Source organism: Python bivittatus, unplaced genomic scaffold (genome assembly GCF_059951505.1).
Source record: "Python bivittatus isolate LINGU-HERP-01145 unplaced genomic scaffold, Pbiv_v1 ctg000080_np1212, whole genome shotgun sequence".
Classification (NCBI taxonomy): Eukaryota; Metazoa; Chordata; class Lepidosauria; order Squamata; family Pythonidae; genus Python; species Python bivittatus.
Window position 1 is genome coordinate 34,180,520 of NW_028277035.1, and position 26,311 is coordinate 34,206,830.

General features: G+C 38.3%; 1 protein-coding gene across 1 annotated transcript in view; it reads right to left on the reverse strand.

Annotated features, from left to right (window-relative positions):
- COL23A1 (collagen type XXIII alpha 1 chain) overlaps positions 1 to 26,311 on the reverse strand; it is a 328,339-nt gene that overhangs the window by 14,497 nt on the left and 287,531 nt on the right. Inside the window, exons 10-23 of the mRNA XM_088133808.1 lie at positions 23,880 to 23,996; positions 22,971 to 22,997; positions 21,494 to 21,520; positions 19,318 to 19,362; positions 17,813 to 17,875; positions 14,997 to 15,041; positions 13,554 to 13,631; positions 10,199 to 10,234; positions 9,448 to 9,492; positions 7,986 to 8,075; positions 5,709 to 5,798; positions 3,396 to 3,446; positions 2,204 to 2,260; positions 648 to 674 (exon numbers count right to left, since the gene is read on the reverse strand). Of these exons, the coding sequence (XP_087989934.1) occupies positions 648 to 674; positions 2,204 to 2,260; positions 3,396 to 3,446; positions 5,709 to 5,798; positions 7,986 to 8,075; positions 9,448 to 9,492; positions 10,199 to 10,234; positions 13,554 to 13,631; positions 14,997 to 15,041; positions 17,813 to 17,875; positions 19,318 to 19,362; positions 21,494 to 21,520; positions 22,971 to 22,997; positions 23,880 to 23,996 (798 nt within the window). The remainder of the gene's footprint in view (positions 1 to 647; positions 675 to 2,203; positions 2,261 to 3,395; positions 3,447 to 5,708; positions 5,799 to 7,985; positions 8,076 to 9,447; positions 9,493 to 10,198; positions 10,235 to 13,553; positions 13,632 to 14,996; positions 15,042 to 17,812; positions 17,876 to 19,317; positions 19,363 to 21,493; positions 21,521 to 22,970; positions 22,998 to 23,879; positions 23,997 to 26,311) is intronic.

Here is a 26,311-nt window from a genome sequence, read left to right on the forward strand (position 1 = left end):
GCTAAAAATGGAACTCTTCCAAAGAGCATTTGTAGACCAGGTTGGAGGTGGATGTGAGGTCATGTTATTAGTTGGCTATTATTTCATTATTATTTTTTCTTAAACCTTACCATTAGTGTTTTACTATTTGCTTACCATGGGTGTTTAAATATTACGTATTTAATATTTAACAATGTATTAGGTTATCAACCACAGGGTTCCATTATGATTACAACACTGTACAAGTTGAATGTATAAATGAATGAATGGGTAAATAAATAGCTAGACTTTGGATAATCTGTAACGTGGTCCCAGGTTCTTTCAATCATATGAAAACTTGGTTATAAAAATTGGATCCCTAGCTTGGCCAGCAGAGTTTAGCACCATGTCCTACTATTGATACAAATACAGGATCTCCAAATAGCAACTTTAAAGGGAGGTTCTTGATGGAGAGAATGAAGTGTGACCAATGTGGAGAGGATATAGACTCATGGAAGGGCTGAAATCAAATGAAGGGAAAATATCTCAGCAGGTGATATTCCTTTGGGAATGTTATAAATAAATAAAATGAAGTGATGGCATGCATTACTATAATGGCCATCAGTACAACACATATATTAGTAGAAATATGTGATATATTGTATCATGTTTAGGTATTAAGGGCTTACCTTATGTCCTTGTATTCCTTGTGGACCCTAAGGATAACAACGATTCATTTGTAAAATATCCTAAAATATGTAACATTCATGCTCAAAATGTCAGCACTACAAAATCAATTCCAACCATCTCCAAGATAAAATATACTTGCTGGGAACAATGTTATTGTACATCAACATTTGAAAGGCCCTATTGTTCATTCCTGTTACAGTCACCCAGTATTAAAAACTCAATTCTAAATGTTGTTTGTTATCTTAGTATGTTGTTCACCTTGTACTCAAAACTATTCCCAAAATTTTATCTCTCAGATATGTGCAGAAAATATTTATATTTCTTAAGTCAATGCATCAGTCTAGGGTTTATCTTCGTAATCACACAAACAAACAAACAAATAAACCCATGTTAAAGATGGCTTTGGCTCCGAAGTGTTTAGGATATTATTCTACATTGGCCCAAGAGGCAAGGGACATGAATAGGCAATTACTTCAGGAAGGTCTTTAAGTATTGTACAAGTAGTCCTCAGGTTATGACTGTAATTAGGACCAGAATTTCCGTTGCTAGGCGAAGCGGTTGTTAAGCTCGTGTTGGAAGCTGCTGGCCCTTTGCGAGGCCTTGCAGGAGGAAGGCTGGGCAGAGTGAGCAGAGGTCCTGTGAGTAGGCTCTGTTGGCACTGGGCTTGCCTCTACCCCTTGGTGAAGCCCACAGGCCAATTCTCTAGAAGCACTTCCAACACAAGCTAAAGAGTGCATGCTGTGCCTCTGGGAAGTCCTTGTCCTTCTGCTTCCTCCAGTTCCACTGCCACATGAAAAGTGCCTCTTGCACAGCTGCCACCTTCTCCCAGGGAGCCACCACTGCCTCTCCTCCCCATCCTGCTGCGTTCTTCATAATCTGTGGGCTATCAGTCCTTGCTGCAGAAGATGGGACTCCGCCTGCACTGGCGCTCTGTCTCCTCCTATGTCCCACTGCATCCTCTCTGGCTGGGCCTGGCAAGTTCCCTTCGACAGATAAGACTCTGCTGCCCTGTTGCACTTGCTATGCACATCCAGGGGCTGCACCCTCACCCAGTGCTTGGATCCCAGGCCAGCAGTAGAAGGAAGAAGATAGAAAAGGTCAGTTGGGGGGTGGCAGTGGAGGGCAGCAGGGGTAGGCAGTGGAATGCAGGGCAGCCAAAAGTCAGAGATGGGGGGGGAGATAGGCAGGTGGGGGGAGTTGAAGCAGAGGCAGTTTGCCCAAGGCAGGACAATGTGACTGTGGGGCACTGCAACCAGTTGTAAATGTGGGCCGGTCACCAAGCACCCAAAATTTGATCATGTGACTGCAGGAATGTTGCAAGAGCTGGAACTTCAAGGACTGGTCATAACTACCATTCATTCAGCAATATCATAACTTGGAACAGTCATTGAACGAATGGACGTAACTTGAGGACACCTGTAAATGTTTGCAATGATCATCAAAGGTTAATTGTTTAATTCAAAGGGGTCTGCTTGATTGGGGCCACATAGACTGTAGAGTTGTAAACAGCCCAGCCAAGTTACCTGAGCTGGAAAATAGTTCTAATAACACTTACCATAGGACCTGGTGGACCTGGTAAGCCAGGAGGTCCTGGTTCAGGTATGATCTGCACCTGTAAATGACATTACAAATCATTTGAACGTACAGCATGAACTATATGAAAAAATTAAAAGTGGGACATCATTATTGAAAAAGCATGGCAATTAATAGATGGGAGAAAATATTTAAAAATTATTCCTCTAAAGAGCGAGTCCTGGATATAGCGTACAGTTTTCTGCAAACCCAGTATCCCCATGATGCATCTAATTCTCATAGGCTTAAGAGTGCCCAGCTCACCCCTGGAATTGCAACATTACCATAACATCACGCATCATGTTTCTGGGTACATTTTTCCTTAAATACTGGGTGCAAGTTCTCCTATTCAGCAAGAGAGCATGGCAGAAAACAGCCGAAAGGCATGTTTGTGGCATGTGACCATCTAGACAGGAATTTCATACATGTGAAGCAATCCTAGATGAAAGATGGGCAACTTGTGGCATTTTACCTTCTTGCAGTCCTTGAAGTCTTTTCTAACCAAGACTGTTGCAAATTAATCATGCTGTCTCGTGCCGTTTTGAAATAAGTAACAGATGGATACTGCTTCTTGCCTCAAAGCCATATTGCAGTTTAAAAAATCTGCCACCTTGTGAAAAAAACCCAGGCTATATGGCCCCATCCACATGGCAGTCCTTAGCCTCTCTGTTGTGTGTGGTAAGTACAGCCACAAAAGATTGTCAGCTCCAGCTTTACATTATGATCTTAAACTATTCTTGCAAGCAAGCAGCCTTGCCATGCAACTTAAGTGAATAATTTCCAAATAAATGACTTGGTTCCAAATGTGAAAACACCCTTAAATACCCTGCAGACTCAGTGAAGCCAATACGCGATGATAATTTTAATACTTCGATGTACATTTTAATTACATTTTAATTATGCATTTCACTGTTTACTTTTGTTAGTAATTAAAATATACATGCTTCTATGTGTATTTTAATTACATTTTACTTTTGCATTTTACTTTTTACTTTTGTTAGCTACCTTATTCATCATGAGTGGTGAAAAAGCACGGCACAAAACAAGCTAAAAAGTTATGTTTGTTATAGGAAATTGAACTGTTGCTTTCATAACAGGCTGTAATTTTGCACCCTGGCATATTTTGATAGTAACTTGATATTTGGCGAGTATATATTCACTTGGTGACAACTTACAAGATCTTGCTTGCAGGGTGCCCCAGATTCTCCTTTTGGTCCATCAATACCCTAAGCAGTAACAAGAAATAAAAACAGTGATATCTGAGAATAGTTCTAGATAAAGGAAGACAAGTCTCTTTCCTTTCTTTGGAAACTTTATTTGAGCTGATTTCCCATTAGTCCTCAGTGGGATTTTTTTTTTTTTTTTTGGCTCTCCTCTTGGCTCTTATACTCTTAACCAGATAATTGGATTGTGGAAATTCAATAGTACTAAGAAATCTAGTACAGTACTGCAACAATTTGCAGCATCGCTAATGAGTGATCACCTATCTTGGGGAAATCTCTCTAACATATGCTGCTTTCAGAAAGGAAGTCATGTCAATCCACAGTGAATTGCAGAGCTCTTTTGATGGTTAGGAGAAATGAAACAGTTGTTTTGATTTGTCGACTGGAACCAATAGTGAGGCAGGGCCAAACCCAATAGCTGCATAGAGAAGCTACTTCACTGCCCTTATGGCACACGGCTCTCTAGGGTGGCAGATTTAGTGTCATTTACAAATACGTAGACATATTTATACCAACTTTTAACATAGTGCCTCTTTGCCTCTGTGTAGTAGCTTTTATCAAAACATGAACATATGAAGAGTGGAAAGTGAAACAGCCAATATAAAATGTACTGATGTAACATCTAACAAGGAGTTTCACTGAAGGCTGATTTATAAGCAGGAAAATGTTATATGTGATTCCAGTATAGTTAGGGTTACCAACAGAAGCAAATATATGTAGCTCAGGGCTGAACTGTGGAGTCCTTGGGGTTTGCAGAGCTTGGTTATTTTCTTGCAGACCTTTCGTTACCCGTCTAGGTAACATCTTAGAAGACGTTATCTAGATGGGTAATGAAACGTCTGCAAGAAAACAACCAAGCTCTGAGAACCCCAAGAATTCCATAGTTAGTGTTACATCCAAATCCAATATCCATACATACTTCCATAATATCTTCAAGTATACGAAGATATACTTAAATGGGTGTGGGTGAGCCCATTTCTTGGTTATGTATAACTGGGTGATTGTTGGTGTTGCTCTAGTGTTGTAGGTTGGTTGCTCTGCTGCTATGTATGTTATTTATAATTTTGTTTATTGTTCTTATTCTGTTTTTAATGGTTAGTTGCCCAGAGTCATGTACTTGAGAGGCAGCCATATACATTAAATAAGCAAACAAATAAAGTGATCAATAATATAGATGTCTGATGTTTTGTAAGTTTTTAAGTTGCATAAATGATCTAGGAATATCTCTTTTACTGAGGAATGTTCTTTTTATTAATGCGGCTTCTTCTTTGCTTCCAAATTTTACATCAATCAATATTTATTTTACAGCCAAAAGGCCCGAAAACAACCAAATTTTACATTGATCATTTGCACTCCCAAATCTGAGCTTATTTTATATTGGAATAGAAAGGAGAAGGAAAGAGTGGACTTTAATTCAATTGGGTGCAAGATCAGAGTGGATTTATAAGAAAAATGGATGATTTAAGATATAATAAGAATGGCATAAAAGGCAGAATTGTATAGATTCTGGAAGCTTCATCAAAATAGTAGAACAGAATCATCATTGTGCATTAGCTAGTTGATTTGAAAAGCTAAAACTAAAGCTGAGTTTTAATACGAGTGGGCAACCTATGTGTTTCAGGTGACACTTAGCTACAAAAAGTGTGACCGCAGGGTCTCCACCCATGTTTTAACCAGACCCCTAATCCAAAGTCCTATTCCTGGTTTTCTGCCACTAATGGCAGTGAGAGATGAGTAATCTGCAGGAGACTGCCTTTGTAGCCTCATCCTTCCTTCTTCTCAAGACCTTGAGAAGAATAGCTAGGAGGGAAAGGGAATAAGGTTCCCTCCTTCCAACCAGTCCAAAAGGCACAAATTGTGACAGGGGAGCCTCACTGATTTCTCCTTCCTTCTACAACCCTGCTTAAAATGTCTGGGAGGAAGCTGAGTGGATAGTGTCTGTATACGCTGGGGACCCGTATGTGAGTCAGAAAAAGAAACAGAGAGGTGTAATGTGATTGAGAGGAACATCCTGAGGAGAAGATGGCTCTCCTAGCAATCTGGGTAACTGTGGAGGCCGAGCAGATGGCCTGCCTATACTGCAGAGGACCTGGTAATCATCTCTTAGGGTGGCTTCCTCAGCCAAATTTCAAGAGCTCCTGATCAGTAGAATTCACCAGTAAAAAAAAAAAAAATTAGCCTTGTTCGACTACAGATTACTGTAATAAGCAGCCATATTTTAGCTAGCCTTTGAAACAAAAAGGGAGTACTGAAGGCAGACCATACCGGTGGACCAGATAAGCCCATTTCTCCTATCTCTCCTTTCTGTCCCATTAATCCAGGGTTTCCTTGGTCTCCTTTCAATCCTTTAGGGCCCTGTAAGTTATGAAACAAAAGTATGATGCGCTGTTAATTGGCCAAACACTTTTATCTCACCAATATGCATTACCCTCTGAGATCTTCCACAAGTTTCCCAAGTCCCTCCCTGAAAAAGACTGGGGGGATTAGTATGAGAGCTTTTGAAGAGGAAATATCCAGGCAATATAGTATATACATACTTATGGAAGATAACCTTTAAAAAGTTCCTGTAAACTGGAATAAATCACCAATTGAGCCTAATACAAACTATTTTCCAGTTCACAAATGCAGCTGTTCAACAAAGAACTTGTATCTGTCACTGCCATTCTATCAGAATCTCCTTCACTGTGTACTATTTACTATTACCAAATAGATACTATTTGGTGGGGCTACAGGAATACAATAGTGTGCTCAAATTAAAACACAGGTATGTAGATTTGCAAAAAGAAAGGATTTTGTGCCAAATCAATCAATCAATCAATCAATCAATCAATCAATCAATCAATCATCACAGGAATTTGAACCGAGAAGGGGAAAAATGTGAGGGTAATGTATGCTTCTTACATACCAGTTTACAGAACCTGTCCAGATGGTATAGACTTTATTAGGAAGTGGAATTAAAAAATGTGAGTGCCACAACAGAGCGTTAAGGATAAATACAAGTAATGCAAAGATTTCTGCTTTTAAGCTGAGAAATGGCAGCAGCTGATGTCTCTCTAGAGGAGCAAAATACTAAAAGCTGAAAGAGGTCTGGCCACTCAAAATCCCTGCCGATCAGTTTCTTGCCTAAAAACTTCACCGAGGAGACTGTGTAGGAAACTCTACCTCTTGATTGCTAAGCAGTCTTCAAAAGTGTTTTAGGAATTGCACTTGGGCTTTAGCTGGCAAAAAGTGCTGGGCAGGATCTGGTAATGTTAACATGGCTTATAACAGATACCAAAATGGCCATATTTTTCTGATATACTTCATGCACGGGGTGGACATTTGATCTGTACAGTATAACATAAGGTTGGATAACATGCATACTGGGTCAGAAGAACACCATCTGCAACACGGCACTGATAGCTAAGAGAGCCTTTTCCATTGTGGCACCCACCTTTGGAACATCAGCCTCCCGGAGATCAGATTGGCCCTGGCCCTGCTGGCCTTTTGTGAGGCCTTAGGGACTTGGTTCTGTCACTGGGCCTGGGGGTCAGAAGGTGGGGTCACATCCGTGCATGGTTAATTATTATTGATGGATCTGTTTTTACCCTGGTTGCTGTTTTATATGTGTTTTTTTTTCTGTTTCTATATTTTTAACATTGTTAGCTGCCCAGAGTATTAATTTGAGATGGGTGGCCATATAAATTGAACTAATAAACAAACAAACACTCCAGCCCTCTGTGAATGTACCATTGATCATTTTTCTGTCTCCCCCCAACCCTCCACAGGGATGGAAATGGGAACAGGAGATGTCAAGGAGGCAACAGCTCTCGTCCTTTTCATCTTTACCACTCTTAAGCCCTGAAAAATGGGCAAAAGCCTGCCACTGGAATTTGGTATCAAAATCACAATACAGGTAGTCCTTACCAACCTCAGTAGGGACTGGCAACTCCATCGCTATAAGGTGCAGCTGTTAAGCACGGTGTCGTATGACTGCACCAACTTAAAATGTCAGTTCTGGCAGCAGTTGTTAAGTGAATCACCATGGGTGATTAAGCGCAATGTCACCTGGCCGCAACTTGTGACTTCCTGCTGGCTTCCCCATTGACTTTGCTCATCAGAAGTCATCTAGGAAGGTTGCAAATGGCAATCACATGACTGTGGAATGTTGCGACCATCGTAAACGTGAGAAGTTTGCCAAGTGTCTGAATTGCGATCAAGTGATTGTGGGGACTCCGTGACAGCTGCAACTTCAAGGACCGGTTGGTAAGTCTCTTTTTTCAGCACCATCATAACTTTGAACAGTTGCCAAATGAATGGTTGGTAAGCGAGAACTACCTGGACTTTAGTGGCCCAACTGTAGACTGGTATTGCATTTTAGGACTGTTTTAAGGATGGGAATAGGATCATTTTGCTCCCACTTATATTTCCCTCCCTAAAACCTCCAATCCTACACAGACAGAAACTACTTGGCCCCTCCCACTCTAGGGATGTCACCTAATGGTATGGAAGGGTTAGAGGCTGCCACCCAAACTTAATGAAAAAAATTAGATACAGACGTACAGGTAAACCAGTCATGCCAACTTCTCCAATCTCTCCCTTCTGTCCTACTAGCCCAGGGCTTCCTTGGTCTCCTTTTGACCCTTTAGATCCCTGCAACATAAAGCAAAAGAGCTACATGAATGGGCTTTAGTTCAAAGGATTCATTTTTTTCCCCAGAATTGCTCAGGATACATTAACTTCTGCTTACAGAAGAAAGACCCGTTTATGATCAAATGCTGATGATAAAGAATAGAACAACATTCTCAGTGTAAGACTGTTTCCGAAAGATTTTGGTATCACGCACTTCCCTACACAAAAGATAGTTAATTATTTTGAATGAAATTTATAATCTTATAGCATACCAGTAGAATGACTAATAAAGAACCAGATGGGCAGCTAAACCAGATGGTATTGTTACTGCAATCTTTTGTTGTGCTGGGTAATAATGGTCGGGTGGGGGGTGGGGGAGGAGGGGACATTAATTTTCAGTGGATTAGTTACTTTGGGAGGAAGTGGTCTTCACTTCTCTGCAGGGTTCCAGAGGAGTATTTGCTCTGGTGCTATTTTCTATTTTCTCTATATGGTTCTTATTTCTCTCCTACGAGCCTACACAAACCTCCTTCTCCCATGGCGCCAAGGCTCTTGGATGATATCGCCTGTTGGTGGAACTTCCAGTATTTACTTCTGCAAGATGTCCTCAAAGACATCTTAATGGCATGCACACACATTCACATTCTACAGTGGTTTTGCTCTATGGTCGCTTCTGTACCAAATCTCTGAACAGCTCAAGAAATTTAAGGGCATTCTGCATTCTGAAGTGCTATGCGATCCTTTGCTCCTGCACAACGCAAAGCACCTCTCTTCAAATTTCCAAAAAAAGCCACATCTTCTTTTCATGGCTGGTTGTTTTGTAAAAAGCACCAAGCTGTCTCCAGAAGTTGTGAAGGACTTCTTTTAAAGACTTACACAGCCATATTAAAATGATTTTGAATATCTGATGAGATAAACTGATAGACAGATAAAGCTTGCTTGAATTTCAGTCAGCCCCAAATATTTCTAGGGATAATAATAAAACCTTTCTATTTTAGAATACTTGTCTTTTGATTTTTATCTTTATCTTCCAGAGTTTCTTCCTCTGTTTTATTTTCTTTTTTAATGTAAATTACATCTGGTTGCTGGACCTCACAAAAAGAAAGAAAAGTACGACAAGTAAAAATTTTGCTCCTTCTGTTTATTTCTGTCAGCAATGTTTGTTCAAAATGGTAATAAAACAAGCCCATGTTTATAAAATTCATTTCCTTACAAGCCCTTGAAGACTCCAACCACTTTAATAACCTTGGCAATCTCCTAACAACCTACTCAATTCACTGCACTTTACTTACAGCTAAGAAGGTATAGAACTGTAGCCATAACAGTCATTTTCTATTTTAAAGGAAATTCAGCCAAACACTTTCATGCTGAACATATTAATACTGAAACATACCTTCTCTCCATCGACTCCAGGTGGACCAGGCAAACCAAGCTCCCCCTAAGGTATTGTAGAAAATGAATAAATCAGGACAAAGAGGACATTCTAAATCCAACCAGTTCAAATTAAGTTCTGCAAAAGAACTCTAATTTTCTTGGACTAAGTATTATGGTGATTCTCAAGGCTTGAAGAGGCATCAATAGAGTTGCATATTTCAGCTGAAGCACCCAATTTCTTCAGACTGCAATTCTATGTACACTTACCTGAATTTATGATTCTGTATTTCAGAATTAAAAAATCTATACTAATGGAATTTAAACATTTTCCACCTCTAACTTCTAAACAAAGGCAAACTTTCAAGGCCCAAGTGAATTAAAAAAAATCTCAGTGGGTATACAAAGTAACATTTGCTAGACTTCAGTTAGATAGCTTTTGCTATCTTTCAGAAAAGTTGTTAGATCTTCATAAATAGCTATTAAGACCCTCTATCAGCAACTGTTGTCAAAATGCAAGTAACTATATTAACAAACCTAATGCATACCACTAAAGAAATTAAAATAAATACATAGCTCCAAGTTTCCAGATGCATAATTCTATAGAATGTATAATTCTATTTGTTAATCTTCAAAACTCCTCATCACTAGTCTGATCAGTTCTCAAAGGAACGATGTCATTTATAAAATAACCCACATGAATCAACAACTGTGATGCCAAATGGACATTGGATAGAACAACGTATTTTGTTTTAAAGGAATTGAAATCCAACCTTTGGTCCTGGAGCTCCTTGAGGCCCTGGTGGCCCCTAGAACAAAGAATAACAAGGATGTTGTTATTAACAGTGGTTTATAAAATAAAGCATTTATAAATAATTATATACTGAATAGCTTTTAGAAATCAAGCAACAGTTATTTTAAACAATAATGATAATTTACAAAAATGTCTATGGAGTGGACCATCTAATTTTTAACTGCAGGGAATTTATCCCACAGTGCAAGAAGCTTATAAACAATTTCTGTTGAGTTATGCATCACATGTATTATGAGATGATAAAATCCACCTCTATTATATCAATAATTACACATCTCCAAGTTGTTACTTCATGGAAATATTGCTTTCCTTCTTTTTCAATCTCTTCAACTAGCAACAGTGGGCAGATACAAATATGTACACTTAATATTCTTCTGAGTTTCTCTCAATGTGGAAAATCTTGGATTATCAGCATAATGCCACCAAATGGTGAAGATTTTTTTTTCTTTTGTATGGAAGTCTCTTAAAATACATGGGAGAATATAAGGTAAAATGGAAATCTGTCTGGACCCAGCAGCGAATAGAGAGAGATTGACTGCTTAAAGCAAACTCCTTTATATCAATCACCTTATTAGTTCCCAAAATTGATTATTCCCCTTATACTAAATACAATTATTTGCCTTTTTCTTTTTTACAGTAATTAACTCTTTTCAGAGAAACTAAATATTATCCCTTCAAAATAAAGCTCCCTAATTTTAATTTATCACATGATCTGGCAGGAGTGTCGTGAACTGAATTTACCAATTCAATATAAATTAAATAATAATTATACATGCAACAATTGAGTGGAAAGCACTGTGTAAAAAACTAAGTATGGATGAATTTCATTTTGTTCACTCTGAATTTACATGCAAGTGACAAGATCTTGTAGCTTATTAACAAATGCCACTTAGCTTTCATCATAAAGAATTCAATCCAAAGACTGCCCTCCTCTGGAGAAATACTCCTTCCATTGGTAAAAGGAAATCGTTGGATCTAATCCAAACAATTATATACCTTTTACATATTACACTGAATATGCAATACCTGATGTCTTCCAATGCTAATTCAGGGCACAAATCAAGTATGGGACAAATGTGTATTTAAAAAATATCATATAGAAGAAATACATGTATGGTCCATCATATATTATCAGGAGTGGAGTGGCACTGCAGGCTCTGATGCTCATGTGCAGGGAAGACGTCTGCTTATGAACAGTTGCTTGCACAAAGGCTTTCGCACAACTGGATTCCCTACATGGAATAATTGCTGACAGGCAGGTTTTGCCACTACAGAAAAAAACTACTGGGGTATTGCAGTCCAGTTCCTGATAATAGCTGTGAACATGTGATTCATGTACGAAATAGGCTGTAGCTGGTAAATTAATGATCACATGATATTATTCTTGTAAGATAGTCAGACACTAGGTTACCAAAATCATAATGTCTTTTGTCCATGAGGACTGGTCATGGGAAATTCTGGATTTTTTGGTGAGAAGGATAGTGGAAAACAGAATTTAGTTATTCAAGATTCCTTTTCACACCATAAAGGTAACATGCAGTTACCCTTAAAACAAAAATACAAGTCAGAGTGAGGCATGTTCTAGTAATCAGATTCTCACTATCATCTAAATTGTAAACTGGGAATACTTAAAGTAATAACCATCTCTGGTGTGGTGGAGTCTAAAGTTAGTTTGGCCCTTGGGCTAAAATATGTCCCTGTTCCTGATCTAAAATGACAAAAACTAAGCAGCATTAACGCTCTTGGTGGTACAGCCTTCCTTAACCTGGCACCTCCAAGTCTTTAGGACTTGAATTATGTTGGCTGGCTGCTAATGGGAGTTGAATATATCTAGAGATCAACAGGTTGGGGAAGGCTGTACTGGATTAATGTAATGACAGGCACTGGTCAAGCCAAAGCTAAGTAGAAATACATCTCATTCATTTCAGTAATGAGTTAAAAAAAAAAAACATTCTTATGTTAAGTTCTGCTGATGGCCAGTTATGGTAGCATCACAATGACTGCAGCATCAATCACCAAACTTTAGTAAACCAGAGAACTACAAAACAAAGTAAACAACGCCTTCAGATTTGGATCTATTTTATTAACCAAATGTTTAGCATAATTTTTGTTAATGATCACAATCCAGAAATCTAAGGCACAAAAGCAACATGCTGGGCCATTCCAACAAACCGATCCAAGTGAACATCTGGCACACCACAATTACCGTCAGTTTGGGTTTCCCCACAGCCTGTTATAAAAGAATTAGGATGGTTTTCAAATGTACTTCACATAGCTAAAACAGTAGTTTCAAAGTATGCCCTTCTCCCAATGGAAAAATAATATAATCGGTGCAAACTTGCTATCAGAAGATATTGCTGTATTGCTTTTATCTATTGATCTGAAAGGAAAAATGTAAAGTCCATTCCTGTAACTACTAAACTGCAATCTATTATGAAACAAATACCTGTTAATGTTACTTGTGTGTCAATTGTTGGAAGTGTTCGTAACCCTGGGGAAATGCAGGTAGCCATAACTGTGCCCCCCCCCCAAAGTCATACATGGGTATGAAGATGGTGGCCTACGCATGCAACTCAAAATATATGCTTGAGGATGTGTTAAGTGTAGATGTGAGAGAGATTCTGGCTCTACCTCTGTTTGGTAGGATGGGCTTCACTTCCATTACATTACGTGTAGTCCTTGGGGGAAAAATATTTCTTTCTTTGCTGTAAATATTGATTAATGGAATCTCTGGGCCATGACCTAAATTTTCAAAGTTAGCTTACTAAATCTTATGCAGAACGTATATCTTGTCCTCATATTTTGATTATAATTTCCTATAGGCGTCTGACAGGCCACTGAGAGAAGCAGGATACATTATTTGGGTTTCTGATCGGATGCACACGTATCTGACAACACCAGCTCTGATGGTTTTTAACTTATTCCAGCCAGTGTGACTATCAACCTTGGAATATCTGGAAAGCACCAGCTTGGGGATGGTTGACCAATTCTGGATAGTCACAAGAGTGGGTGGGAGAAATATTTTCCAATTCTTTTTTCTGGTTTTTTTTTTGGGGGGGGGTATATTTTTTTAAAGAGGTGCTGTGGGTGTCTTAAACTTGCAAGGCTTAAGGCTTTGCCTCACAACTCTCCAAAATAAACAAAATTCAGACCTGAAAATGTTGCCCCTGTTCATTCAAGGGGGAGGGGGCAAGGCTGGGGCCTCTGAATATTGTAAATTCTATGCTGGGACCTACAGATTGCCTACCCCTTATTTACATGATTAATTCATTAGTTCAGGAAATGGTATGACCATATTGTATCATGCATGTTACCTTGAGAGCTTCCAAGATTCTACCATCATAGTCAATTACTACTGTATCACCCTGTTCTCCTTTCAGGCCTGGAGGTCCCTAAAAAGAAAAAGTTATTGCAAGTTTTATGGTAACAGGCATAACGCTCTGCTATTCACATACTTTTAGGATACCTCAATAAATTATTATCCACTGGAGGGAAGAGTCAAATATCACCTACACTACTACAGTCCCAATAAGGGCCTAGCTGTTGACTTCCCTGATCTCAAACTTGCCATTATTTAAAACAATTAATTATCAAGCCCAGCTCCTTTTCAACAGTGGTGATTCAGCTATGGAACTCTTCCATAACAAAATTTTAAAGTCCCTCTTAAGACACTTTGTGAAAACCTTTTTGTTGTTCAAAGCTTTTTATCACCATATGAACTCTGGAGTATCTAAGATGAAGTGGAGCTTTCTTCTAAGAAAGGAACTATAGGATTGTAGCCTTATACTGCAATTCTATGCATGTTTATTCCAAAATGCAACTGGTTCAGCTTTTCTTCCAGGTAAGTATGATAAAAATTGCAGTCAGTTTTATTGTATTTTATGCTAGGTGTTTGATTTTGTTCTAAAGCTTTCAGTAATTATGTTCTTTCATTTTTTGATTAGCTTTCATTCTTTATATTGTAAACCACCTTGGAAGGTTTCCATTTTGAAAGTTAATCCGCTAATATATAAAACAAGCTAAATTTATGGATGTGATCCATCAAAAGGTACTAGAGTTGTTTCTAATTGCACTTTTCCATTAATGGAAAGTTATTTAATCCAGGAGAAGCATCTGTAAATGGAGGGAAAAGAGGGGACTTTATTGATACTTCCTCCCCTTAATCTCCCTCAATCTTCCCCAGAGGATTTAGTAAGTATTTCAACAGTATGGGAAGTGAAAGGAGAGTCATCTCCAACCTGGCAATTTTCAGATGAGTTGGGATTGCAGTTCCTTTGTTGGCTAAGAATTGTGGGAATCCCAATGCACTTCAAGAATGTAAAGTTGGAAAAATTTGCTATAGGAAAAAGGAATAATTTCTTAAAATTATTTATCTCCTGTTACTGTAAGGTTCAGATCAATCCACAACAGTGGATATGACTTTGATATTGTAATTATTTGAAAGCATCACAATATCAAGGATGGTAATTGAGTATACAAAATGGAATCTGCCAATACTTGTAACCCTTTACATTTATATGTCCCATGCAAATGCCAAATTTTAAGAATTCCTTGAAAACATTTTCTATTCCAGAACGTTTATATTAATTATAACTTTTTCTTGGGTTAGTGCCCAGATAAAACACAGGAAAGCTAAGTTTTTATACAATTATTTTGATAATTACCATCTTGTACATCCCTCCCATTTAAACTACTGGAAAATGATAAATTGAGGTTTATGTATTTTAAGGCACTAAAAAAGAACAGAAAATTCATACCCTTGGCCCAATATGCCCATCTGTTCCCTTCTCACCAGGTTCACCCTGAAAAATGAACAATATAAAAGATTAATTTAGAGCAAAGGTGGAGAAATTGACCACACTGGTTTGAGCTGTTGGAGATTTAATTCGGTGACATTCGGAGAGTGATTTTCCCCACCTAGTTTAGAGAAAAAACAGATTAATATGACTTGCATTTGCAGAAGCACAATATTCGGAGCAGCAGCAGCAGCAGCAGCAGAAGTTTTAAAAAGCTTTCAACATAAACTAGCTATAAAATAAGCCAGACAGATCAGATACAAGTCACATAAGCCTCCTATGGACACGGAATCCTCTGAATATGTAAGATTATACATATCACATGTCTGGAAAGCCAAGCAATTTTAAACAACTATGAAATTGAACTGACAAACCGCAAAAAGACAACATGACAGTAATCTCAATATTACAAATTAGGAATGGTGCCACATTTGAAAGGACAGTACCTTCGGGTGTTTTGAAGTACTACTTTCTTCTACTTTCAAGCACAAAGAAAGCCATAATCAGTTTTAGTATTCAATTTACAAGTACTAACTCAAATCACAAGGAAAAGATTGATTAAACTGGCCCTGTATAAACAAATACCTAAATAATAAACAAACAAATACACAAACAAATTTAGCATCTACATGAGACCGCTGGGAGAGGTCATCCGATGGAATGGGGTGTGGTATCATCAGTTTAGCTATACATCTCCAGTCCTGGCTGACCAAGTAATGCTGTCCTGGTGCTGGCTAGGGCCTGGAGGCTGTAAGAGTTTGAAGATGGGGAGGAATCAGCTTTGACTGAACCGTAACAAGGTAGAGTGTCTCTGGGGTTTTGGTCCCCCAGATTATGGTGAGGTAACATCTTTGACCCTTGCTGGGGTTATACCCCCTCAGACCAAGTCGGTGAATAATTTGGGGGTTGTCATAGACTCATGGCTCCTGCTCAGCAGGAGGCAGTTGTGGCTAGGGGGGCCTTCGTACAGATTCATCTCGTGCACCAATTGCCCTCATTCCTGGACCAGGAGGCCATGTTCATGGTCACTCACACTGGTCACTTCCTGGTTGAATTAGTGCAACATGCTCTATATGGGGCTGCCTTTGAAGACCATCTGGAAATTACAATTGGTACAAAATGTGGTGACATGGGCAGCTGTGGGCAGCCCATCATTTGCCCATGTTACACCGCTGCTGTATGAGCTGCACTGGCTCCCAGTTTCTTTCTGGATATGATTCAAAGTTCTGGTTACCACTTTTAAAGACCTGAATGGCACAGGGCCAGGTTATTTGTGGGGCCACCTCTCCCTGAGGATATCTGCCCCTTCCTCTAGGTCTGATAGGGTGACTGCACTCCAGGTCCCTTCCCTTAAATGTTGCCCACTAGCGGAACCTATGCAGGGTGCCCTCTTGGTAGCGGCCCTGCCCTTTGGAGCACCCTTTTCCCTGAGATCCAACAGGCCCCTATCCGCCTAGCTTTCCAAAAAGCCTTGAAGATCTGGCTTTTCCTGGAAGGGTTGAGGTAGTTTGAGGCTGGAGCTGTGATGGATGGCATGAGCGGGGAAGATTCTGGAATGGAGCTTCAAGGTTGTCAGGAGAGGGGAGAGACATTCCAGGGCAAGCACCTCCTTAGCCCGCAGCAAGAGTGTGGGAAGACGAAGAGGATGAGGCTGGCCCCTCCCTAGAGTCTCACGGGTTATAGCCACTAGTTGCTTTAGCATAGGTTGAGTCTGGCGAGATTCTGTCTATTAGGCGCAAGCTAATAAAGGAACTGAACTGTACTGGATTGCCTCATTGCTGTTCTTGGGCTGAACCTGACAGGAGCCCAGTAAAGGTCTTTGTAGATGTGGGGGGATGTGTTGCAGTTGGGGGTGCTGGGAGTTTTTGTGTTATTATGTTTTTTACTGTTTTTATTGCTTTTACTGTGGGTTGTGAGTCACCCAGGCTTATGTTGCATAAGTTGAGTGGCCATATAAATCTAATGAATAAATCAAATGTCTCCTTTATGCCACAATTCATTTAATAATGTGTAAGGCTCATGGAGAACTATGGAATCACCCCTCAAACACTTCACCTCAGTAAGAAGAGTGCTCATTCATAAAGGTTTCTTCTTGTCCCAGAATATTAGAGATCTTTTATTTTGGTCCTCAGCTTCCTTTTTCTAGTCTCTTCTTTTAGCAAGAGAAAGTTAATGAAGTACCTGCCAGCTCAGTGCTTGAGAAAGGAGAATGTGTCAGTGGCAATCTTACATTTCTGGTTCTTCCAGAATCAAAATCAGTGCATGTGCGAATCATCCCATGCTTTTCCCATGCTCTCTTTACTTTTGGCCCTGGTAGCCCATCTATGCTTTTTTCTCCCTTTACCCCAATGCTTCCTGGTTCTCTCTGCAGCATTTGGAAGAGGTGCGATGGAAAACAGCTGTCAAGCAAGTCAGCATTCAGCTGTACTAGCCTTTTCCTTTCCTTGCTTTTGGCTCTATAACTTGTCTTTTAGCTCCCTGGGGATAACCTGTCTTGCGTACTTCACATGTGTGAAAGAAGAGTGATAAAAATGGGAAAAAAGTTTCCAAGCACTGATTAGCTAACTTTACTGCCGTCCAAGGAAAACTTAGTTTTTAAGCAGAGCACATGGTAGTCTTATTCTCCTTTAGCTCCAGAAGCCATTTGTGCCTCTGTCCCTCCCTGGGCCAATGGTTGCTTGCCTGTCCTGCAATGTCTAAAAGAGGTGCAAAGAAAAACTCTCAGCTGAATGTAGGACACTTACAAATCACATTATGCTATTTAATTAGATGCTCACCTTTGGCCCTGGAAGCCCATCAATACCATTCTCTCCTTGGGGTCCAGAACTTCCTGGATCTCCCTGAATTTAAAAAGAACCTGGTATCAATCGTTGCTTGAGAAACAATATTAATATTAAAATCTTAACTGATTTTACTTGCTATAAATGGTTATAATCTTTTTATTTGAAAATTCAAGCAAGGCATACTTAAAGAAGAATTTGAATTCTAAATGCAGTTCAAACTTAAACTATTATATTTGTCTAACTAACTAAAGCCCCGGTATCATCAGCCAAATAAATAGAAATCTTCAGCTCTTGATTCATTAATATACAGGTAGCCCTTAGCTTACCGACTGCCTGTTTAGTGACTGTTCGAAGTTATGATAGCGCTAAAAAAAAAAAGAAGCTTTCCAACCAATCCTCACGTTTACGACCATCTGAACATCCTGTGGTCACGTGATCGCCATTTGGACCTTTCACACCCAACTTGTGACAAGCAGAGTTAATGGAGAATGTGGAAGTAAAATTGTAATTCACAGTCGTGTGATGTCTTGCTTAATGACTGAAGGGGAAGTGAAATGGTAAGTAAAACAATGCCAACAGCCTATTTAGACGGAAGATATAGAGGGTTACCAACTACACACCGTTTATGTATTTGTAATACCTCACAGGTAGAAGATCTGACTCATTATTTATTACATTGCAGATTATATCAAGAACCAAGAGTTAGATTTATTACGCCTTTGCTAAGTCAGTTGAATCAGACTAATCTAGAAAAAAATTATTTTTTGTTGTCTGATGAAAATGAATATGTAACTAATCAAGTTACATTGTTCGCAATGGCTGCAAGAAAGATACGGAGGCAAATGTTGACAAATAGTGCGGCAAATACCAGAGTGGACAGACTGAATTGATATGGATTGCTGTAATTTTAAATGAATTTTGCTAAAACCTATGGTTGAAAATAAACATATGAAAATTAATGAAAAAAATGGTAAGTCCATCACGGTCATGTGATTTTCCACTTAGTGACCACAGTGCTTAGTGATGGAGTTGCTGATCCCAATTGTGGTCGCTAAGCTACTGTATATTCATATAGACTTTGCCTGATATAGTTGTATAAAGTATTCAGAATCAAATGTTACGGACCTATCTATAGATACTCATGAAATTAAAATTGGCTAGAAAAATAAAGGTAAAGTTTTTTTCTCAAAGGTCTATTCAAGACTCAGCTTTTCAGTCCTATAGATATTCATGCGTTTTATAGCCATCCATCCCTAACCACAGTAATGTGAAAATGATGAAATGTACATTGCAACATCATAATGTATACCCTCCTCATTTTTACTTGCATCATAATGTCACATGCAAATATTTGAGGGACCATAGGTTGCAGCACCATGTCTTGGCCCACACTTCATCATTTGCCCACTTGCCCTGTCATCCCAGATCCCAACAATGCACATTCCTATGCTCAAGCTTACACACAGCCAGAAAGAGTGAGACACAGAAATGAGATTTACCTTTGGTCCTTGAATTCCTGGTTCTCCTGGAGTCCCAGCATCACCCTGATAAACAGAATACATACAGGTGACACTGAAATGTCGATGTGTGCTATGTTTGCCACCATCACAAAGCGATGATTAACTGGACTTAATTTAAAAGGTGGGAATAAAAATTTCCCTTTTAAAGAGAATGTTTGCAATTTATAGGAGGAACCTTGCCTGTGGAACCCACTTAAATTTAATCCTTAAATATATTTATAAAATCTGGTAGCCATATCTTATGTTAGTTCTGATTGGTATGCATCGATCACCTTCCCATTTTGGTTATTATTTATCTGTTTGTTTGTTTATCTAGCTCGCTTAGGCTGCTCCAGTGAACCAATTCTGAATGGCATGCATCTCCAAGGCTCAAAATACAGAAACTACCTTTCACTAGCTATTGAGGGGGATAGGGTGGATGGAAATGTTTAAAATTCAAAATTCCTTTGAGCTCAAACATGATTAAAGTAGCTTGTTTGAAATGCAAAATCTTGTTTTGGCCTTGAAACAACAGTTTCATCTTGAAATGGGGTGTTTTGAATTTGAAATGGTTCAGACTTTAAACATTTTGCTTATTACTATAGCTAATGTAGCAAAAAATAATATATTTTTTCTAACCCACCACCACTGGAAGAAATAACATACAAAGATTTGCTTCTTTTTTAAATGGCAACAAATCACTCTATATTGTACATGGACAGAACATTTTAGCATGGCATCATTAAGCTTTGATTTGGCATATAAACTGATTGGTAAAACTCATTCCTTTCACTCTGCTTGATTCAAATATTGTTGGTATCATGTGTACAAAGTTGGGTGTTTTTACTTTGTATAAATGTTTTATTATAATATTTGGTTTAGGGCTTAAACTACTAACATAAGTATATAGGGCACGGAATTAAAGCCAACTCATTCCTGATAAATAAAAATCAGCATAAAAGAAATCAGTAGAATTAAAAAGTATCTAGTTTAATGAGTGATGAAGATATATTAAGCATTCAAAAATCATTTTAAAAAATACAAGCAGAAATTTGTAAAGAGAGAAGCCAGAGTGTAGAATGTATCATTGTAAAATTCATAGCTCATGGACGTCTATATTTTTCCCATAATAATTTACATTTTACTGGGTTTGACCAACAGCCATTATGACATTGAAAGCGGCAGAGAATAAATTTCAGAAATATAAACTTGAAAAAATATCAAACATTTTAAGGAGGGGGGAGAAAGGAATAGATGAACAAAGACCTTGTTCCCAAACTTCTGAAATCATTTTGTCATCCCCCCTCTCTGAACTGAAGACAACTAGTGTGGGAATCCAATCTAACTTCAAAACCTGCCAGTAGGTCAGTATCCAAGGGCAGAAGGCCAGCTCAGAAGATACAAGCATATAGCTCTTGCCGTCTACTCTATAGCCATTAATTTATTTCCTTTTTCTTATTTTATGTGGCCCTTGAGTTTGCTTCAAAAACTCTCATCAAATAACTGATTAACATCTAGAACAAGAACAATCTGTCCCAGCCTCCTAGAGAAAGAGAGGAGAAGAAAGGGAGAAAGGGAGTGGATAGCTCCACCCCCTTTTGGTTCTGGCCCTGCCCATTGCCTCTCTAGCCTCACCCAACATTGTTTGGCAATGCGATACTCTCCAGTAATGCAACCCATAATAATACAAAAAGCTTCTCTCTTATCCAATGCCATGCTGCTGCTCATTCATTACTTTTCCTGGCACCTATTTGTTCAGTCCTATACATACAGCCACTACAATGTATGTCGATAAGCAGAGAGAGACATGCACATGCCCAACAGAGAGACAGGTCTGAGCTGGTTTTTCTCTGTCTGCTCACTTGGTTAGGATCATTTTCAAGAGCACCGTCTATGGTGCACTGGGATGGGCAATTAGGTCAGCCAGTAATAGTTTAGTCCAGTATCAAGCAAGCATCAATGCTGGGGCACCAGCTTAGGAGAACAGGAACTATTGGAGAGGCACATGCTGTAGATGAAACGCCAGAACTTGTACTCCTACATCTCCCCAGCATCTGCTACTCTGGTGGCCACTTCACCCTACTAAATGTTACAACTGGTCTTGTCTGGATGATTGGGTACAGGACCTCTAAACGCAGGCAGCTTTTGAGGGAAAATAGAATACATAGAAACTTACTTTTTTTCCTGGAATGCCAGGGTCACCCTTCAAAATAAGTAAATAAAGCATTTGATATGAGAGATGTAAAAAGTAGGCATGAGAAACTAAAAGTAATACAAACAAAAATATTATTTCAAATTGATCTTAAACATGTCTTTTCTAATGTACTAAAAATCCAACTCTTTCACCAACAACTGAAGCAATTTCTCTTGAACAACCTGGGGTTATTATATTTTACGGATAACAGATTTCCAACACTTATTTCAAAACGTTTATGTTTAAATTCCATGATAAATAAAAAGGAACTTGAGACTGCAGAAACGACTTCTTTGATTGATCGGAAGATTTTGTGCAAAGTTTACATTTCAATATTTCAATGTTAAATGTTAAAATTAAGGATACAGAATGTAAACATGGGGATATTTCTGCTTCACACCCTCATACTGCTCACATGGAAGATGGCCCAATGGTATATGAGAGTCATATTCTCCCCCGACATATGCACACCACTGAGAACATCAGGGCGCTGTGGCCAGTGGGAAGTATTTCTCCATCTCCTCTGTCCCTGACCAACCCCTCTCTTCACCACTCAGTCGAGGAGTGAAAGATATGAATCTAATTAACTGATAACACCAAATGGGGATACAAGTAATCCGATGTCTCTGAGTATTTGTATTCTCAGAATTGAACTATTACAAGCCGGTTGATCGTTTTAAAAGACAACGGTGTAGGAAGCAGTGCTTTATGGTGCTTATCTCATTTTCAGAGCATATTCTCTTTTAGATTTGTTTGATATTCTACAACTAAACTGAAAACTTTATGACCTTTTACAATAATACATTGCAAATGCAGTAACAAGGAGCACTGGAATAATAGAGACATATAAAGAGTGTGGAAGAAAACAGAGTATATAGTTTTCCTATGAAAATATAGCCAATTTCTCTAAAATATAAAACATGGAAGATGGCACTGGTAACGCCATGATGGTGAGCTTTCAATATTGGAATTTCAGCCATTGCAAATACCACTTAAAACAAATACCATTCTAAAGAAATAGGTTAAGAAAGTTCCTTACGAGATAATAAAATGTGTGAAATGACACAGAACTGTTTTAAGAGGAGGCCCACCTCTTCTGAGGACACGTGATGGCACAGCTCAGCTCAGAAAGTTACTCATCAAAGCAGACTGGTTGTTTCAGTCCTGCACAATGCTTTAAATTTGGTTACTGTTATTCTCTATTTAGCTTAGCAGAGATCGAGGTAAGCAATTAGATTAGGAACCAAAACTGGATGGAAGTAAACAACAGTGATTAGTGACCAAAATCAAAGGAAGCCACTAGTTAAAGTTATTAGACAAGTAGGACACAGTGATTAAGAAAACAGGCAGAAGCTTTTGAGTTAGACTTACGGAAATATCCCACGCTTAACGCGTGAACAATTAATTACATAATGAACGTAATTTAATTTACATTTAATATCATACATTGCATACTAACCATGATACCAGCTTCTCCTTTCTCACCCTAAAGAAACATAAATATATATTTTTCAAATTAGGCCAGCAATAAATTTCACTTGAAAATCTGTTTTCCAAAAACTTCCTACCACTACAACAGTGAAGGGGAGAAATGTAGGGATTTTTTAAATTATTATTTTAACCACATAGTATTTTCTTTTTTGAGAAAAAACCTCAGTTCTTCCATTGATTTAGGAATCATGGCGTTATCAGCTCACTCAAGTGACATGCAGATATATCAATGGGTACTGAATAATTAGGCTTATACTGAGCACAAAAATAGTTTTAATTTCATTTAATATTTCTTGGTAAATAAAACTCTGTCATTCTTCACATTCAAGGACAGGATGTCAACAATTAGTTATTAAAGAAAAGATTAAGAATGGCTAATGAATAACAATAAAAACTATTCTGAAGATAGTTTTTCTAATAAAACTGCTGCTGGCTAAATGGAATAATCACACTGAAAACCTTCACATTGTTCTGGTAATTGCTTTTCTAGCAAGGAAAATCAAATGTCAAACTTTGAAGCTTGGTATATTATTAGGATTTACGAATAGTAAATCCTGATAAGGTTATCCGATGCATTTCATTGCAAAATCCAAAGTATTATTTTAGGACAAGCTAATATAAAAAAAACCTATTGACTGTGAATAAAATAAAACAATATTGATGGCATGTTCAATCAAGGGTTTCAAGATATGCCTCTTTCACAGTTACCTTCTGTTAGAACTGTAGTATAATTCTCCTTCCACTAACTTCTTTAGACATGTCAGATCAAGCTGGGTATTTACTGTGGTTTAAGGATCTTTTAGCTTACATGCACCATGAGGAGACTCTCCCCCTAAAACATGCGTGTTAGTTGGCTTTGCTATTCATTGTGCCTTACAGGAAGGCCTTGGGGTCCCTTTGGGCCATCTTTTCCTGTGTCTCCAGGGGGCCCTCTTGCACCCGGCTGTCCAGGAGGACCTGGTGGGCCAGCAGCACCATCTTTACCTTGATCTCCCTATAAGAAGTTTAGACAAAACATTATAATGTGGGGAAAAAAACAGCTGCATGGATTCTATCAGCAACTACTACACAGGAAGATGAAAAACACCACAGGAGACCAAGTATAGGACTTGGTTATGTTTTTAAGTACTGCAATAAAACTTCAGGCTGCAAATTAATCAAATTTTCTGTAGTATGATAACTAATGCTTAAGGAGCTGTTTAAGGTTTCTTTTGCATGTATGTGGCAACAAATACTGATGGCTATAATGTTTTATTCACTAATGTCCAATTCACATGTAAGTGTGCTATACAGTGATGGAAACAGCGTATCATGTCCTTTCTGTCTGCAAATGCTGGGTTCCGGTATCTTTGGGACCATAGATCAGGGAAATTTAGTGAGGAAATAGGTAAACAACTCCAGAATGGATTCTGGTTTTTCAGTATCTTGCCACTACATTTGTAGAAAGCATCGGCAAGGCTATGGGTCCAGTTATGTTTTAAGGTAAACAGTTCTGCTACATTTTCTTATTTTACCATGAAGCAAATGTCAAAAATCTCTACAAACATTAAGCTTCAAATTGCATCTTAGCTCATTTGAATATGAACAGTTAGTATGGAAAACCTAGATGCATAGTTAGTACATTCATTTCCTGCCTGCCCTCCATAGACCTTCATGTTACACACTAAGGTTTTCCAGGCAGTTTCCTGTCTAGGTGTTAAGACACTGAGGTAATCAACCGATGTAGGATTGTTCATCTTCAGCTGCTGTATTGTATACTTTTAAACAACCTATAATGTGGTGCTTTTTCTGGGGAAAAAAAAACTAGTGATTCACTGAAATATTTACAAAAATGCAATATTTGTAGAACACATACAAAATTGCCTTTAAATTGGAGATCACAGCCCAATTTAGATAGATTAAAATATCAGCATACATCACATACTATGCTCATGCTGCATGTACTGTACAGTAGGTTTACTGGCTCTTTTGTTTTTACTTTCCTTCTTCAAATATAAGATGATAGTTCTTAAGTAGCAAACTGCTTCTGAATTGTACGATAGTTTCATAATCAGTTTGCAACAAAGCAGAAAGAAATCACTTCATATTTGAAAACAAGTTCTATATTTAATTTGTTTAATGTTCATATAGCAAAATTATTCTAATTGCATTCATGCGGAATAGTATTATTTTTATTTCACAAATTAGGAAGCTGACAAATAGTTTGTTCCAGTAAGTTCTGGCCTAATTAAAACCAGGTCCCTCAAGATCTATTAACTGAGTGAACCTGGGTGTCATCTATCATTACTATAACCTGGATTATAATCTACTGTGGAAAATAACAAATCGGCCACAACCTATGGAGCCGTCAATGAAACCTCCCAAGAAAATTAATATCTGAGCAGGATGTCCTAGTGTCAGAGTTAATTTAATGCCATCCTGCTCTAACTCAGAAATTTAATGATGAGAGACATTCAACATCTTTTCAAAATTCTAATTAGGAAAGGTTCTCGAATAAGATCAAGCTAACTAGATCCAGCTCTGTTATGCTGGAATTGAAAGTTATTATTTCATGTATATCCCACTCTTATCATTCATTAAATCAGGCAGCTGTACTAAGGCCATAATCCTGGAAACAGGATATATCATCAAGGTCTTCATCCAGTAAATCAAAAAGCATGGCTTCTTGACAAATTTGCCAAGTTTTCAATTCTTGGATAAACATAGCATAATATAAGCATGGACATATCATTAGCTTGTGACTATTTGGGCAGAGACTGTGTCAATATTCTCACTGTACATGACATGCAGTACATGCAAGAACACAGTTATGAACCCAGATAGATCTCAGAGACTGGAGCATGTATTGCAATGTTTTTCTTAAGTTTGTATGAATAGTTAATGAAGCTCAGATTATGCTAACATCACAGATCCCAAATCGAATGAAGGGGACAAGAAAGGTAAACTGATGTTATTTATGTAACAATCTTGAACTATAAGCAAAAGAATGGATTGTAAAACTATCTTTAGGTTGCTTTAATATATGAGTTGATGATAGTAGTGGTTCTTGTAGACTGGGTGTATGGACACTGAAGAGTGAGCACTATGGCCTAATACTCACAAGATGGAGTAAAAACCAATCCTATGTTAGGATGCAACATTGCAGAGTGCAAGAGGTACAGTGTATTATCTTATGTTCTATGTTCTTTAAATTTGAAAGTCATAGAAGCTGAGATATTTTCCTGTGCACACAACATATTCTTTGTATAAGATGCTTGGCAGTTTGCTTATTTCCTTACTGACATTTGCAATTCTTGCAAAGCCACAGTA